Below are 13,696 nucleotides of genomic sequence, written 5' to 3'. Positions count from 1 at the left end.
GTGTTTCTCTTTGACACAAAAGGTATTACATACTTTTCTGATTTTATTATTTGAAAAGGTTGGCTCCAATTTCCTGGGTCCCAGAGATGGTCTCATTGAACGTTAGCTTCCTTTCCACTACAGGAGCTGGGGGTCTCTCTCCTAAGGCTGTTGTATAGAAACTTCAACTGCTATTCTTTAGACACTCTGTATTACTCTCTTTTCCCCAAGCCACCTCTAGTTCCCTCTTGTTCTAATTTTCCCAAGAAAAGTACCTTGAGCATAGTAAAACTGAAATCCTCACGATGCTGAATAGGCATACAGAAGCAAATCCACATTTAAGACAATTCTCCTGAAGGGAAACTTAGAGTTGGGAAGGATTACTCCAACATAGTATTAAAGGTATTAGGCAGAAGAAGTCCAAGGAGCATGAATTTTTGTTAAGACACCCAAATCATCTTACTTAAAGTGAAATCAAGTTAGAGAGAGTGTCTAGAGGTAGACTGAGAACCAAAGCCTGTGTTCACTCCAGGTCTCATCTGCCATCTACATACTCGAGGCCATAGCATTGAGCTTGTGTTGCCAGAGAGAAAACTGTCCAGCTCAAGGAGGGAGCCTCTAAAAATTAAGTAAATGACCAAGGGAATAACAAATATTACCATTTTGGGTTGTGGCTTCTGAGGACCCTTTCCTGGGATGCTTCTGTTGTTCTGTAACCTTCTTTCTCTTTCCAGTTTTAGTTCTAACTCAAGCTGGTGCCTGGGATGGGCAGGAGACGAAAAGAATCGTAATTTGAATTTCTGCAATCATACTCGCCAAAGAATGCCGAACCCTTTCTTAAAGCTCAGCAATTAAATTTTAATACTTGATTAATAAAAAGTTACCAGATATATATGGACAATCAGGTTTTAAGGTGTTAAAACACAATAGAGTAAAACCAGTAACACTAAATACAGACAGTATGTTTACTATTTCTTGGATAATTAAGAATGTACTTTGCGGCGCCTGAATGGCTCAGTGGGTTAGAGCCTCTGTCTTTGGCTCAGGTTGTGATCCCAGGGTCCTGGGATCAAGCCCCGCACTGGGTTCTCTGTTCAGCGGGGGAGCCTGCTTCCTCCTCTCTCTCTTTGCCGGTCTGCCTACTTGTGGTCTCTGTCAAATAAATAAATAAAATCTTAAAAAAAAAAAAGAATGTACTTTAAGGGTGGCTCAGTCAGTTAAGTGCCTGCCTTTAGCTGAGCTCATGATCTCAGTCAGGGTCCTGAGACTGTCTCAGGTGGGGCTCCATGTCCAGCGGGGAGTCTGCTTCTTCCTCTGCCCCTCCCCCTGCTCATGCTCTCTCTCTCTCTCAAATAAATAAATGAAATCTTAAAAAAGGGATGTACTTTAAGATCTCCCAGTGCCTGAGGGTCACCACTCTGAATATCAGTATTTAGGATGAACTCTTAATAAAGAGTTGTAGGCAACTGAATGATGTTTAGTAGGGTTAACTACAATTAAAAGACACTATGTACAGAATTTCAGCAAGAAACCACCCGAAAGTACCAGCTTTGTTGTCCCACTTCATCTTAATTAGCTGGTCTCTCTTTAATGTTCAATGTCCAGTTCTACTGTCCGCCACTAGTGTCCTTGGCAGCCATGTGCTTTTATATCCAACAACAAAGTTCTCTTTATTTGAAGTCAGTGGCTTCAGCAAAGAATTGAGTCTCACTGGACAGATGATATGGAAGAGCGGTTAATGGTTAAGGACTTGGGAGTCAGAGAGACAGACTTTTTAAGTGCTGCTATTTACTTGTTGAACTGTGTCAATCTGGACAAACTGAACACATCTAAGCTTTAATTAATTTCATCTAAAAGTGGGGGGTAAGACAATTCCTACGAACAGGTTGTTGGGAAGATGTTGGGATTGGATGCCTGTGTGGTGCTTCAAAAAGTTTGTGGCACACAGTAAAAATTTCGGGAATACTATTTTTATCAGTGTTATGTGGGCTATTAATTCTCTTAGTCCTTTTCTCTCTTTATCTGGGGCCCTGGGTTCTAGTTTCCTCTTTTTCTGATCGCAAAGCATGTTGACAAAGATATGGGAATGTCGATATATGCGAAGCTTCCTCAATGCTAACTCCAGAGAAAGGACCCTGCGAAGACACGACAGAGAGGGCTGGCTCAGGGGACCTCCTTCTCTTGCTGCCGGCCTTAGAATTACCCACGACCGCCCTGGGAGCTCCTGGCGCCCTCTCTTCACCGCTGCCTGGTGAGCTGGTCCACTTGCATCTGCAGACTGTTGATCTTTTCTCCGAAGTCCTGCTTGAAGAGCCGGTTGTCTGACTCGGCCGACTGGCGGCCCCGCTCAGCCTGGCGCAATCTGGATGTGAGCCACATGAACTTGTGATAAAAAACAAAAGCCACGGTGGGGAGGAAGACCAAGTTTACAACACAAAATAAAGCAACCCAAGGAAGAGGCGTGGAGAGATACAGGGGAAAAAAAAAATGCTTTTCAGGACACAGGGGAAGAAACTGTACGAGGATGAGAAGAAAGACGGAGAAGAAACAAACTCTAAAGAAAGGCAAGATGAAGGTGAACCAGGCAGAGGAAAAGGTGATTTTCCAATTTTTTTTTTTTATTCTAGTACTACAGTTTACAGCCATTAGATGATAAACAATAAAACATCACTTTTTAGAAAATCCATATCCAAAGCCAACCTCAAGTACACAGGAGTTAAAGTCAAACCCACTTCTTTGTTTGGGTTTATTTCCTAACAGGTTTGGTACCTTATCTTTCTGCTTTACACACATGACTGGAACTTGCAAATGGGCAACTACCTTCTTACACGCGGAACGAGAACATTTTCCTGGTCCTTCCCCTACACCACAATCTGCATTAAATCACTGACATTGTACATGAACCCTTACCTAGGCTTTGAGTTCTTCTCTAAGGAAAAGCCTTTGTCAGAGTTTGGCCATCTCTTTCCTCTTCCATTCCTACCAGGTGGCGTGTGACTAAGTGGACAAAGAACTCAGCGCCGGGCCTATGACATTCCTGATCACATTCTCTGGAAAATTCTAGTGAATGCTTTCTTCTATAAATCCCGTAACTTTGCACCTATAAAGAAGCACGTTCTAAGAGGTGAAACAGCCGGGGCTCTATAGAATAGAACTGGAAAGCATACTCTGTAGTCTTTAAAATGTTTTATTTCAGTGTTGGAACACTCTTCCCAAATGCTCATAGAAAAGGCAACTCATCACCACAAAAGGCTGATGAAGATAAGAAAAGGTGCAAAATTATAAGAACTAAAATAAGTTCAAGAGCACAGTTTATTCCATGAGGTTGGTCATATGCTCTTTGACTTGACTTTGGTTCAAGTCTGTAAGGACCTATAGAAGCACACGTGAAATCTACCTTACTCTCTTAATTCTGGTTTTTCCAAGAAGAAGGTAAAGAGTTTCAAAAGCTGGAAGCAAAGGGGGGTTATCTTTGTTCCCACCTAAGCAGCTGAAATGCTGCAAATCATACCAAAATGAGAAAAAAATATTTTTTTTTTGTCAAGACTTATTGAAGGAATGAAAGCTTATGTAAAGCCTGTTCCCCCAAATCAAAAGTCATTAAAAAAAAAAAAATCCTTTAAAAAAAAAATCCAAGTATTTATAGGATTATTTACAATGTAAAGCCTAGAAAGGGGAGTAGATCTGGGGTCACTTAGAAAAAGAAGCCCTGCTAATTACTATGTATGGAGATCTACGGGAAATTTTTATTTTTAGACTCAATAATAATAAAGAGATTATCATGTATCTATTTCCTACGCTGAAATGGTTTTCTAATAATTAGATGGTTAGTTTCCCAGAGACATTAGCAAATCCCCATTGGAACAGAAAGTAATAGAAACTCTTAAGTAAATGTTTCTAGCGAGAAATGACAGGTGGGAAACCATCACTTATGTTTATACCTTGTTGTCTTTACTCCAAAAGGAAAAGCAGGATAGATCTGAAAATTGTGTAGTGTTGTGTTGTGTTTTGTTTTTATAGGAGACGAGTTTTTTCATTAAAATTCTTCTCTCTGAGCTACCTAAATAGGAAGTGGAATTACAGGAAAATGGCAGAGGTAGAAGATGGCAAATCTTAGGAGGGTTTTCCAAGCTTCCACATTAGTATGTTATCGTAAGTTACCTAATCACTAACTTTATCTCTACGAACTTTAAAGAAATGTAAGGATACGGGTTTGTTCCCTCCCCCCTCAAAGTCACTAAGGCAAAAAAGTTGCAAGCAATCTTGGTTACAGAGAACAGAACTGGAGTGAAATGCTAAGTACTTATCTGTGGCTTGGGGAGTAAACCTACACAAGGAACGTGGGGAGGGGCCGTGGCCTAGGAGACAGAGCTACTTTAGAAGAGTCCAAGTCTGTAGGGCTGTCACCTCCAGTCCATTACATCGCAATGGTAGAGCAGGCTCTCTGGCATGGACAGCGCACCTAGAATCTGGTACTGTCTGAGACTGAGCTGTAAAGGCATCAATAAAAGATGCACAGAGTGTCCATTCCCTAGGCTTTTTTTTTTTTTTTAATGGTGTGTTTATTTATTGGTCGACTTTTAAATGGTGTTTATTTATTGGTCAACTCAACCTTTTTTTTTTAAGGTGTATTTATTTATTGGTCAACAAAGTAATTTCTTGAAGTTGATTTGGCAATTAATTAAGAACTTATACTAAATGTTCTAACTCAAGGGAGAAAATAAAGAAGAAGGAAAAAACCCATGGCCTAGATATCAAATTGTTGTTGTTGTTCTTGTTTTTTAAGTCCAACAAATTCAGAGTCGATTTTTGGTGACATTTTATGTAGAATCAGAGCTTAAATGAAATGACTTTCAGATTTCTTTCTTTACAATTAAGTTGTACATCAGACTTGCGAGGTGACGAAATGCAAAATGCCTAATGATGTTTTGGGATCAGCTTATTTGCTGCACTATTTAAGGTCTTTGCCTGTTTCACCAAATCCTTTTCACTAAATTAGTAAAATAAAAACAAAAATGGAGTGAAAGGGGAATGAGAGAATGAATAAACGGGAAAGACAAAAATAGCAAGAGAATAAGTCAGCTTAATACTTGAAGAACTCATTATTTTAGTTCTACTTCAAATGCCAAGTCAAAAAACTATTAAAAAATAATTCTATGCAACAGTTCAAAAACCCAATTTATGAACACCGCAATTAATCTGTTAAATCACAAACATGTAACTGCTACGAGCAAGCACTTAGAGAACTTTCTGGAGAGACTGACACCTTTTTATTTAAAACCAGCCAAATCAGAAGCTTCAAACTTGTTTACTGATTTGCAATTAACTCGTGAGTTACCATTAATATTCAGTACCACTCAGGACCCTTCCTGGTCAAGATTTATCTGAATAAAAGCAGTCATCCACTCATCTGTTCATTCACGCATCTGCTAAATGAATTCCTTGTGTGTTCGTGGCACTAAGACAGAGCCAATGAGGGAACTTAAAAAATTCATTAAGTAACCCGGAGGAATGCACACTCTCATCAGATGATACATATATAGAAAGGGCTGGAGCGTGAAGCAGAAGGTGACAAGGAAGCATCACGGACAGGTGTGGATCTAAGGCTATGGGAATTCCGACAAGGACAAATGGGTAGAGGAATCTGAGAAGAAGCATCAGAGGAGCTTAGGAGAGGTGGTGGCTTTGGAGCCTGAAGGTAAAAAAAGGATCAAAGAACAAGGCAGCGAGAAGAGGAAGGGCCTTCCTAACCCGTGGGGCTGTTGGGCAAGGAGCAGGTGGGGCAAGCGCAGGCGCGCAGGAGCCTGCAGTCACCGGCTCAAGTACAGGAAGGGTCATCCGTGGTGCTCGAAGTGGCAACCCACACTGGCCGCGCTGAGTGACCACGGGTGCCGTGGCTCCTTCGGTCTTGAAATCTTGGCGATTTCTCTTGGCAGCTTGAGTCACCACGAAGAAAACAGGTGGTTTCAGCCAAAGAGAAACAAAGGCAGCCCAGGGAGAGGGTGTGTTTTGGGCAGCCTGAATTGGAGGTACCTGACGGAAACGGCTGGTCAGAGCACGAAAACCCAAGACTGGGTTTTCAGAGGAGGACAGAGCTGGAGACGGACAGAGGTAAGACTGCGGGCAGGGGGACACTGGACACTACAGAACGGCTCAGGAGAAAGGAGAGAGAAAGGGAGACGGGAAGGGGAGAGGAGTTCAAGTGGTAGAGGGGCCCTCGGTATGCTGCCGCCACCAGCGCCAGCGCGGTCCAAGACTTTGGTGAGGCCGAGTAAAACCCAACTGCCAGCATATTTAAAAGCGCTTTTGGGACGCCTGGGTGGCTCAGTCAGTTAAAAGTCTGCCTTCAGCTCAAGTCATGATCTCAGGGTCCAGGGATCGAGTCCCGCATCGGGCTCCTTGCTCAGCGGGGAGCCTGCCTCTCCCTCCCCACCCCCCCGGACGCCCCCACAACTGTGCGTGTCTGACGGCGCTCTTTCTCTCTCTCTCACAAAAATAAATAAAACCTTTAAAAAATTTTTAAAAAGCACTTTCATCCTGTGGGCCTCCCTCCTCCAACATGACACCGAAATGGGATTATGTAAGAGGATTACTGTTCTGCTGTTCAAAACAGTCAGGAGAGCCTGAGGTTTCTTACAAATGTTTTCAGTGACATCTTAGAGAAACAAAAAATTTAACTGGCTTTCTACTAGCATGTCTGGTGTTAAGCTGGGAGAATTTCATACACTTTGTCGGCCAAGTGCATAGCATTCTCTTCCCTTCCAGCACGGAAAGCCCAAGATGTTTCACTCAAGAAATAGCACTTTTACCTTTGTTCGAGTTGTTTGATGGTAGCAGCCATCTGATTAGTCTTCTCTTCCAAACGACTGTTTAGTTCACTTTTCTGTTTTACTCCTAAGTCTGAACTCTGTTATGGAAAAGAAATATGAGTGATGTACACAGAACATAAAATCCTGAAATAAATCACACACGGCTTTCTGAACCTAACGGTAAGAGATTAAACAGAACTGCTCATATATTTGTCTATCAGTTAATTTCCAAATGGAGAAAGAACAAAATGCAATGTTTAAAATCAGTATTGCTGTGTGCAGCTTTGTCACAGAAATGAACATTACGAGGCTCATCAGTTTATCATTTCAGTGTAAGAACTAACGCCATGTTGCTTCGCAAAGTAAGGCAATCAGAAGACAGGTACCTATGATTTCACTTCCATGTGGAATTTAAGGAAAAATAAAAGGATGAACATAGGGGAAGGGAAGGAAAAATAAAATAAGACGAAACCAGAAAGGGAGACAGACCATAAAGATACTTAACTCTAGGAAACAAACTGAGGTGGGGGATGGGGTCACTGGGTGATGGACATTAAGGAGGCCACTCGATGGGACGAGCACTGGGTGTTATGTGCAACTGCCGAATCACTGAAGTCTACCGAAACTACTAGTACACCATACGTTAAAAATTGAATTTAAATAAAGAATGGGGAAAAAAAGCTAATGGAATATATAGTTCAGTTGACAGGGGAGGCTGAAGTGTAGAAATTATTTTACAGGATAAAAAAGACCACTTTCCCCACCAGAATCTGAAAAAGAGCTATGGCTGTCCAGAACAGCATAGGACCCTACGCCGTCTGATCTCTACAGCGGTTTACTGGCCGCCAGCCTCCAAATGCGACATGAGTCTTCCCTCTTGTATGTCAAGCGTGATTCCAGAGAGACCAGAGGGGCGGAGGGAACCCTGGGAGTTTTAGAGAGCCAGTGAGTGTTCCTCTTCTCGGCCCTACCTGCAGCTTGAAGGCAAGTTCATGCTTGAGAGCCCTGAGGTCATCCAGCTGCTGCCGCAGAGACACCAGGGCGTCCTGCTTCTCGCAGACATCCTTCTCCAGCATCTTCATGGCCAGCTCCATCTCCTGTCGCATGCTGATCTGCATCTCCAGTTCTTTCTCCACATCCTGCCCCCAAAGGTAAATAAACTGCTCATTTTCTCTTTCCTCAACGAAGCACAAACTACGAAATTCCACAGGAAATGTTGTAAACTCCAACACTCTCAGGTCTGAATATTCGGGCAAAATAGCTACAAGCTATCATTCGATGCAGAGATACTAACAAAAGAATAATAATTAGGATCATTGAAAAACGTTTATTCAGTAATTTACAAATCCCCAAAACTTGGTAGGCCAGAGACAGTGCTATTTAATAGGTCTGAAATACACACATACTCGAGATGCTTCATTACAGCGAGACAACTGGTGTCATGTTCTATCATAGAAATGTACACAAAGTGTTACCCGAGCCAGCGCCAAATGAAGCAATTGCAATTCTCTTCAATTTGGATGTTGTTGATGTCATCAAGAGCCCAAGGAACCCGAAAGATATTCTGGGTTTCGAGGGTAAACATCTCAGTAAGTGAAAATGATCGATATGGTGACTTGAGTTTTTATAATCACGTAGCATGAATCCCCTTTTTGGTCCAATCATTATTACTGCAACATGATTTGGAGGATCAAAGTTACAAAGACCTGAATTTCCTTCTCCAACCATTCTGTTCCCTGGGGCGTATGTAGGAACTTGCTTGGTTTCTTTCCTTTCTGAATAAACCAGTATCTTTTTGTGACAAAAGCATGTGGAAAATTCTGTGTCAGATTTTTAAGATACATGTGCCACTTAACTGAGGTGTCCCTCTGTGCACAGTTAGCTTGATTCTATCAGATTGCTTCGGAAATGCTGACATGGTTTATTTCTAGGATCTTCCTCATAGGAAGTGTTTTGAGATCTAATTCATAAACACATAGAAGGAAAGTGATAATTCTAGGATGTTAAACTTATATTGCTGTTTGCTCAGAACATCTGAAATTCAATTCTATACACTATTACGTGGTCATAATTTTTAGAAATCGAATCACCTTTGTTTTGAGCTTCTTCCTACTTTCGGAGAGAGACACTGTTGCTGGGGGGAGAGCCTGTCGCACCATCACTTCTGCAGGAGGAGTTCATTTACCAATACCAGGGAGGTATTAATGTACTAATCCTCGGCTAAAATCTATTACAGGAGTATTATTCACTATTACACATTTATACACACACACACATCCTCCAAGGAGACATAACAGAATCTTTGCAGGACGAGGACTGAGGTAGAAAAAGAGTGAGAAATATACACCTAAAAAGAGTGAGAAATATACACCTGAAAGTAATGTAACACTGTATGAACTATACTTAAAAAAAAATTAAAAAAAAAAAAAAAAAAGTCACCGAAGCAACTAAAGTATCACTGTTCTCTGTACGAACAATATTCTCTTAAGCAAATGCTACGATATGGAAGAATCCACCCTAAGACTTAGCTAAGAAGGCTTCCTCGATGCCATTTTAGTTGAATCAGATAATTAGAAATTTTCTACAGTTTTCCTATATGCAAAATCCACTGTATTCATCAATAACCAGCGAGCCTTTCCTACAGAATTAGGTAATATCCTTGATTAAGAGTGTTGAGCACTATATCTGAAACTAATGATGTACTATATGTTGGCTAATTGAATTAAACTTAAAGAAAAAAAAGTGTTTTATGCAAGTAATGTCCAGTGAAGGTAAAAAGCAACCATATGAAAATTTGCCTTCATGTCTAATTATATTTATAATAAATATACTCAAAATTAAAAATAAAAAGGAGTGAGAAACAGTTTTTTAGGATCTACAAAAATTTGTTGGCCCACTACTAATGTTCCTGAGCCTGGTCTGTTACGATCAAACATCCAAGTGGGCCTTTATGTTTAACGGGTTACTGAACTACTAGAACACAAGTTAAGTTTACCAGTCGCAATTGTGTCTCCTCTTTTAAATGCTTTCTGGCTTCACTCAGTGCTTGTCCTTCTGCAGTTCTGTCCTGCTTAGGACCCTTGAAAAGATAAACAAAATAGTACATATATTTAAGGATTAAAAAAAATCTATATAGAGTTAGCTGACACTGCTATTTAGTAAGGGAAAATGATTATATTTTATATTTAACTAAACAGGTATAACAATGGATAAAGACAACAAAGAAAATGAAGCAGCTTGGTAAGTAAAAAATTCTCAGCAGAATTTTCTGGTTTTCTCGTCATTTTGTTTAAAGTCCTAAGATAGGTTATCATATCAAGTACAAGAAGTCTTAAAAGTAAGCTTCTAAATACAAAGTGGCATTCACTGTAAAATGTAAATTGGGCCAAAGGTTCAAACGGTAATATATTCCTTCTTCAGAGATCTCACATTTGGAGTCTCCAACCATCCAGAGAGATCATAGCTAAAAAAACAAGCAGATCATCAGAAAATTGTGAGGAGTCACAGTTGTTTTCACAACACCCACACATTAAAGTCAAACCCACTATTCACAGAGAACTACACTAGTCCCCACTCTGAGCCTAGCTGCTTACTCTAGCAGAACAATTTTAATAACCATGGCGATCTGGATTCCTAGATCACAGAAGAACAGAAGCTTGCAGGTAAAAGGCAGTGGGGAGACACTAATACCAACAGCAGTGAGAAGGGAGAGATGTCAGCGAGAACATAAAAGCAGAGAAAAAGCACCCAGAGCAATCTGGAAACATTTAAGTACAGGGGCTAGAAGCTCAATCAATTCCAACAGCCCCATAAGTGGCATCATTATAACTTAGCATGGAATTGCCAATGTTGGTAATTAGGACTTTTAGTCATCATGAGCAGCTAATTGTGTTACATCATGTCCTCTACCTAGGATTGCTTAGGAGTGTGCAGTACATAAAAGATTTGCAAAAAAATCTGTGTAGACATATATAAAAAATTTGATACCTTAAGGGATCAAGTTATCTAGAAAACTCATTTACATGGTAACTCCCAGTGGTACTAAATAAACACTTCTTACAAGCAGTAACAGGGCCTGAAAACAACGGTATATTCAATATCATAAACATAACACTTAAATACAGTACAAATCATGAGTCCATAACAAGACACTGAATTAGACCGGTTCTTGAAATTTCTAAACAATAGAGACAGAGGTGAAGCCAGGGAGCGTCTGTAGTAAGAACCTCACACCCACGTAAGCTCCATCATTACCCGATTCTGCAGGGAATCTCGGTAAAAACAGTGCAAGTGCTTGATGCTTCCAAACAGTCCTCTAGAGTAGAGCCCCTCCCCTAACCTGCCCCGCCACGTTAACACACTCTCTAGGAATATTGTATAAATCCAGTAAGGTTAACCTTCCGATTGGATTCCAGTATGTAGGAGCTTTCCTCTTTAACTCGTTCCATTTCTTCTTGTAAGGTAATAATCCTGTTGTTTGCAACTGCAAGCTGTTGAAAAAAATTAAAAAAAAAAAATTTAGGGTAAGTTTTAGGGTAAATAGGATAAAATAATCCATGATCTGCTAGGACATAACTTTCAGGCTTGCGTATTCTTAGAGAAGGAAAGAAGGTTATCTGTAATCGCATAAAAATGTTTACTGTATCAGAAATTAGGAAAAGTATTTTTAAACTAGGTTAGATAAAAATAAAAAGGATCTCCTGGGAAAAGGCAGATCTAATTTGTCTTATCGCTTCTTTATAAAGCCTACACACAGGGCTTCCTTGTCTCTAAAAATTCTAAGTTTCAAGAAATTAAATGTTACTGGCAAAATAAGTACATAAATGAATTAATTAACATTGGTAATAATAAAATAAATCTAGGTCAGGAGAAGAAGTCTTGTGACTGAGGGAATAAAATTAATGACCACGTTTACTGGCCACTTATGGTAATATCAGGCACTGGCCTGGGTCCTTATGTATCACCATTTAATTCCCACAAAAACTTGACTATTATTTTATCATTCCCATTTTACAGAGAAGATGTCCAAGAAACAGAGGCTGAAGTTACTGGCCAGGATTAGAAAGCTAGCAAGTGCCAGAGCCGGGGCATGAACGCAGGTCGCCCACCGGCTCTAGAGACCATGGTTCCCTGCGGTGTCCTATTGCCCCAACAGAGGAGCAAGTGGCCCACAGGACAACATTTCTAATCAGAGTATTTCCAAAGCTTTGTAGAGTAAAATTCTAAGGATCATTTCCATTACTTTTTTTTTTTAATTTAAAGATTTTATCTATTTATTTGACAGAGAGAAAGCGTGAGAGAGTACAAGCAGGGAGAGCTGCAGAGGCAGAGGGAAAAGCAGGCCTCCCGCTGAGCAGGGAGCCAGATACAGGACGAAGCCAGTGGGCTGGGATCATGACCCGAGCCAAAGGCAGACATTTAACCGACTGAGCTACCCAGGGGTCCTTCCATTAAGTTTTAATATAATTTAAGAATCTACATCCAAAAGTGAAGCCCACAGAGCTGAGTAATAGGGAAGGTGTTTTAAAGTTACGACAATGAAAATGTTCTGAAGAAAGCTGTTTAAACAGCATCTTCCTGGGACGCCTGGGTGGCTCAGTTGGTTAAGCAGCTGCCTTTGGCTCCGGTCGCGATCCCAGTGTCCTGGCCTGGGATCGAGTCTCACATCGGGCTCCTTGCTCAGCAGGGAGCCTGCTTCTCCCTCTGCCTCTGCCTGCCATTCTGTCTGCCTGTGCTCGCTCGCGCACTCTCTCTCTCTCTCTGATAAATAAATAAAAAAATCTTAACAACAAAAACAAAAACAGCAATCTTCCTGACTGCTGCCTGAACTTGGTTCTATTTAAACCAAATGTATGCCACAGTATGTAAGAGGATAGTTATAATAAGAAATAGATTAAGATATAGATAAGATAAAGTCTTATCTCAGTTGGGTTGGGCCTCTGCCTTTGGTTCGGGTTGTGGTCTTGGGGTCCTGGGATCGAGCCCCACATCAGGCTCTCTGCTCAGTGGGAAGCCTGCTTTCCCCCTCTCTCTCTGTCTGCCTCTCTGCCTACTTGTGATCTCTGTCAAGTAAATAAATTTAAAAAAAAAAAAAGATTTTTCATAGAAACATCTAATGTTATAAAAGGAAAAAATGTAGTTTAGACACTAACAAGTTAAAAAATGTCTTTACTAATCAGAATCAAAGCACAAGGTTAATTTTTATTCTTTATTTGGGGACTTTTCTAAGGGTTTTCCCGTATATATTCTGTGATCTTCAAAGTAACTATGAGGCTGAAAGGAGAAGTGTAAACTTCTCATCTGCTGGGCAGGCAACCGGGCCTCTTGGAGGTCAAGTGACTGACCCTCCTACGTGACTCTCGTAAGCAGCATGACCCGCAAGCAGGGATCGCTGGCTTCCGACCAGCCCTCTTTAGGTTACTGACCCTCCCCCGGCAAGGAGGAAATAAGGCCCAGGAGCGTGGGAGCTTGCCAGTCAGGCACACGCCAATCAGTGCACCAAGAAATCATTGTCTAGCTCTTGCACAGAAGCAGTACCAGTTAGAATGGCCAAAATTAGCAAGACAGGAAACAACATGTGTTGGAGGGGATGTGGAGAAAGGGGAACCCTCTTCCACTGTTGGTAGGAATGCAAGTTGGTGCAGCCACTTTGGAGAACAGTGTGGAGATTCCTCAAGAAATTAAAAATAGAGCTTCCCTATGACGCTGCAATTGCACTCCTGGGTATTTACCCCAAAGATACAGATGTAGTGAAAAGAAGGGCCATCTGTACCCCAATGTTTATAGCAGCAATGCCACAGTCGCCAAACTGTGGAAAGAACCAAGATGCCCTTCAACGGACGAATGGATAAGGAAGATGTGGTCCATGTACACTATGGAGTATGATGCCTCCATCAGAAAGGACGAAT

At 41.1% G+C, this 13,696-nt stretch overlaps 1 protein-coding gene across 10 annotated transcripts in view; it reads right to left on the bottom strand.

Annotated features, from left to right (window-relative positions):
• Positions 1-13,696, bottom strand: part of RUFY3 (RUN and FYVE domain containing 3) — an 81,500-nt gene that overhangs the window by 7,985 nt on the left and 59,819 nt on the right. For 5 of the 10 annotated variants that reach the window (XR_009401244.1, XM_059384965.1, XM_059385006.1 and 2 more), the window contains 6 exons: positions 11,186-11,278; positions 9,784-9,867; positions 7,760-7,927; positions 6,789-6,886; positions 2,222-2,341; positions 639-738 (listed from right to left, as the gene is read on the bottom strand). Coding sequence is in view for 9 of the 10 variants with exons in the window: in XM_059384965.1 (XP_059240948.1) it covers positions 639-738; positions 2,222-2,341; positions 6,789-6,886; positions 7,760-7,927; positions 9,784-9,867; positions 11,186-11,278 (663 nt within the window). In the remaining variant the exon portion in view is untranslated. Of the gene's footprint in view, positions 1-638; positions 739-2,182; positions 2,342-2,576; positions 4,970-6,788; positions 6,887-7,759; positions 7,928-9,783; positions 9,868-11,185; positions 11,279-13,696 lie in introns of those variants that run through there. The other 5 variants (XM_059385024.1, XM_059385028.1, XM_059385036.1 and 2 more) reach the window with 3 other exon arrangements.

This window comes from Mustela nigripes, chromosome 1 (assembly GCF_022355385.1).
Source record: "Mustela nigripes isolate SB6536 chromosome 1, MUSNIG.SB6536, whole genome shotgun sequence".
Classification (NCBI taxonomy): domain Eukaryota; kingdom Metazoa; phylum Chordata; class Mammalia; order Carnivora; family Mustelidae; genus Mustela; species Mustela nigripes.
Note: the sequence above shows the minus strand (reverse complement) of the source record. Positions and strands in the feature narration are given on the sequence as shown.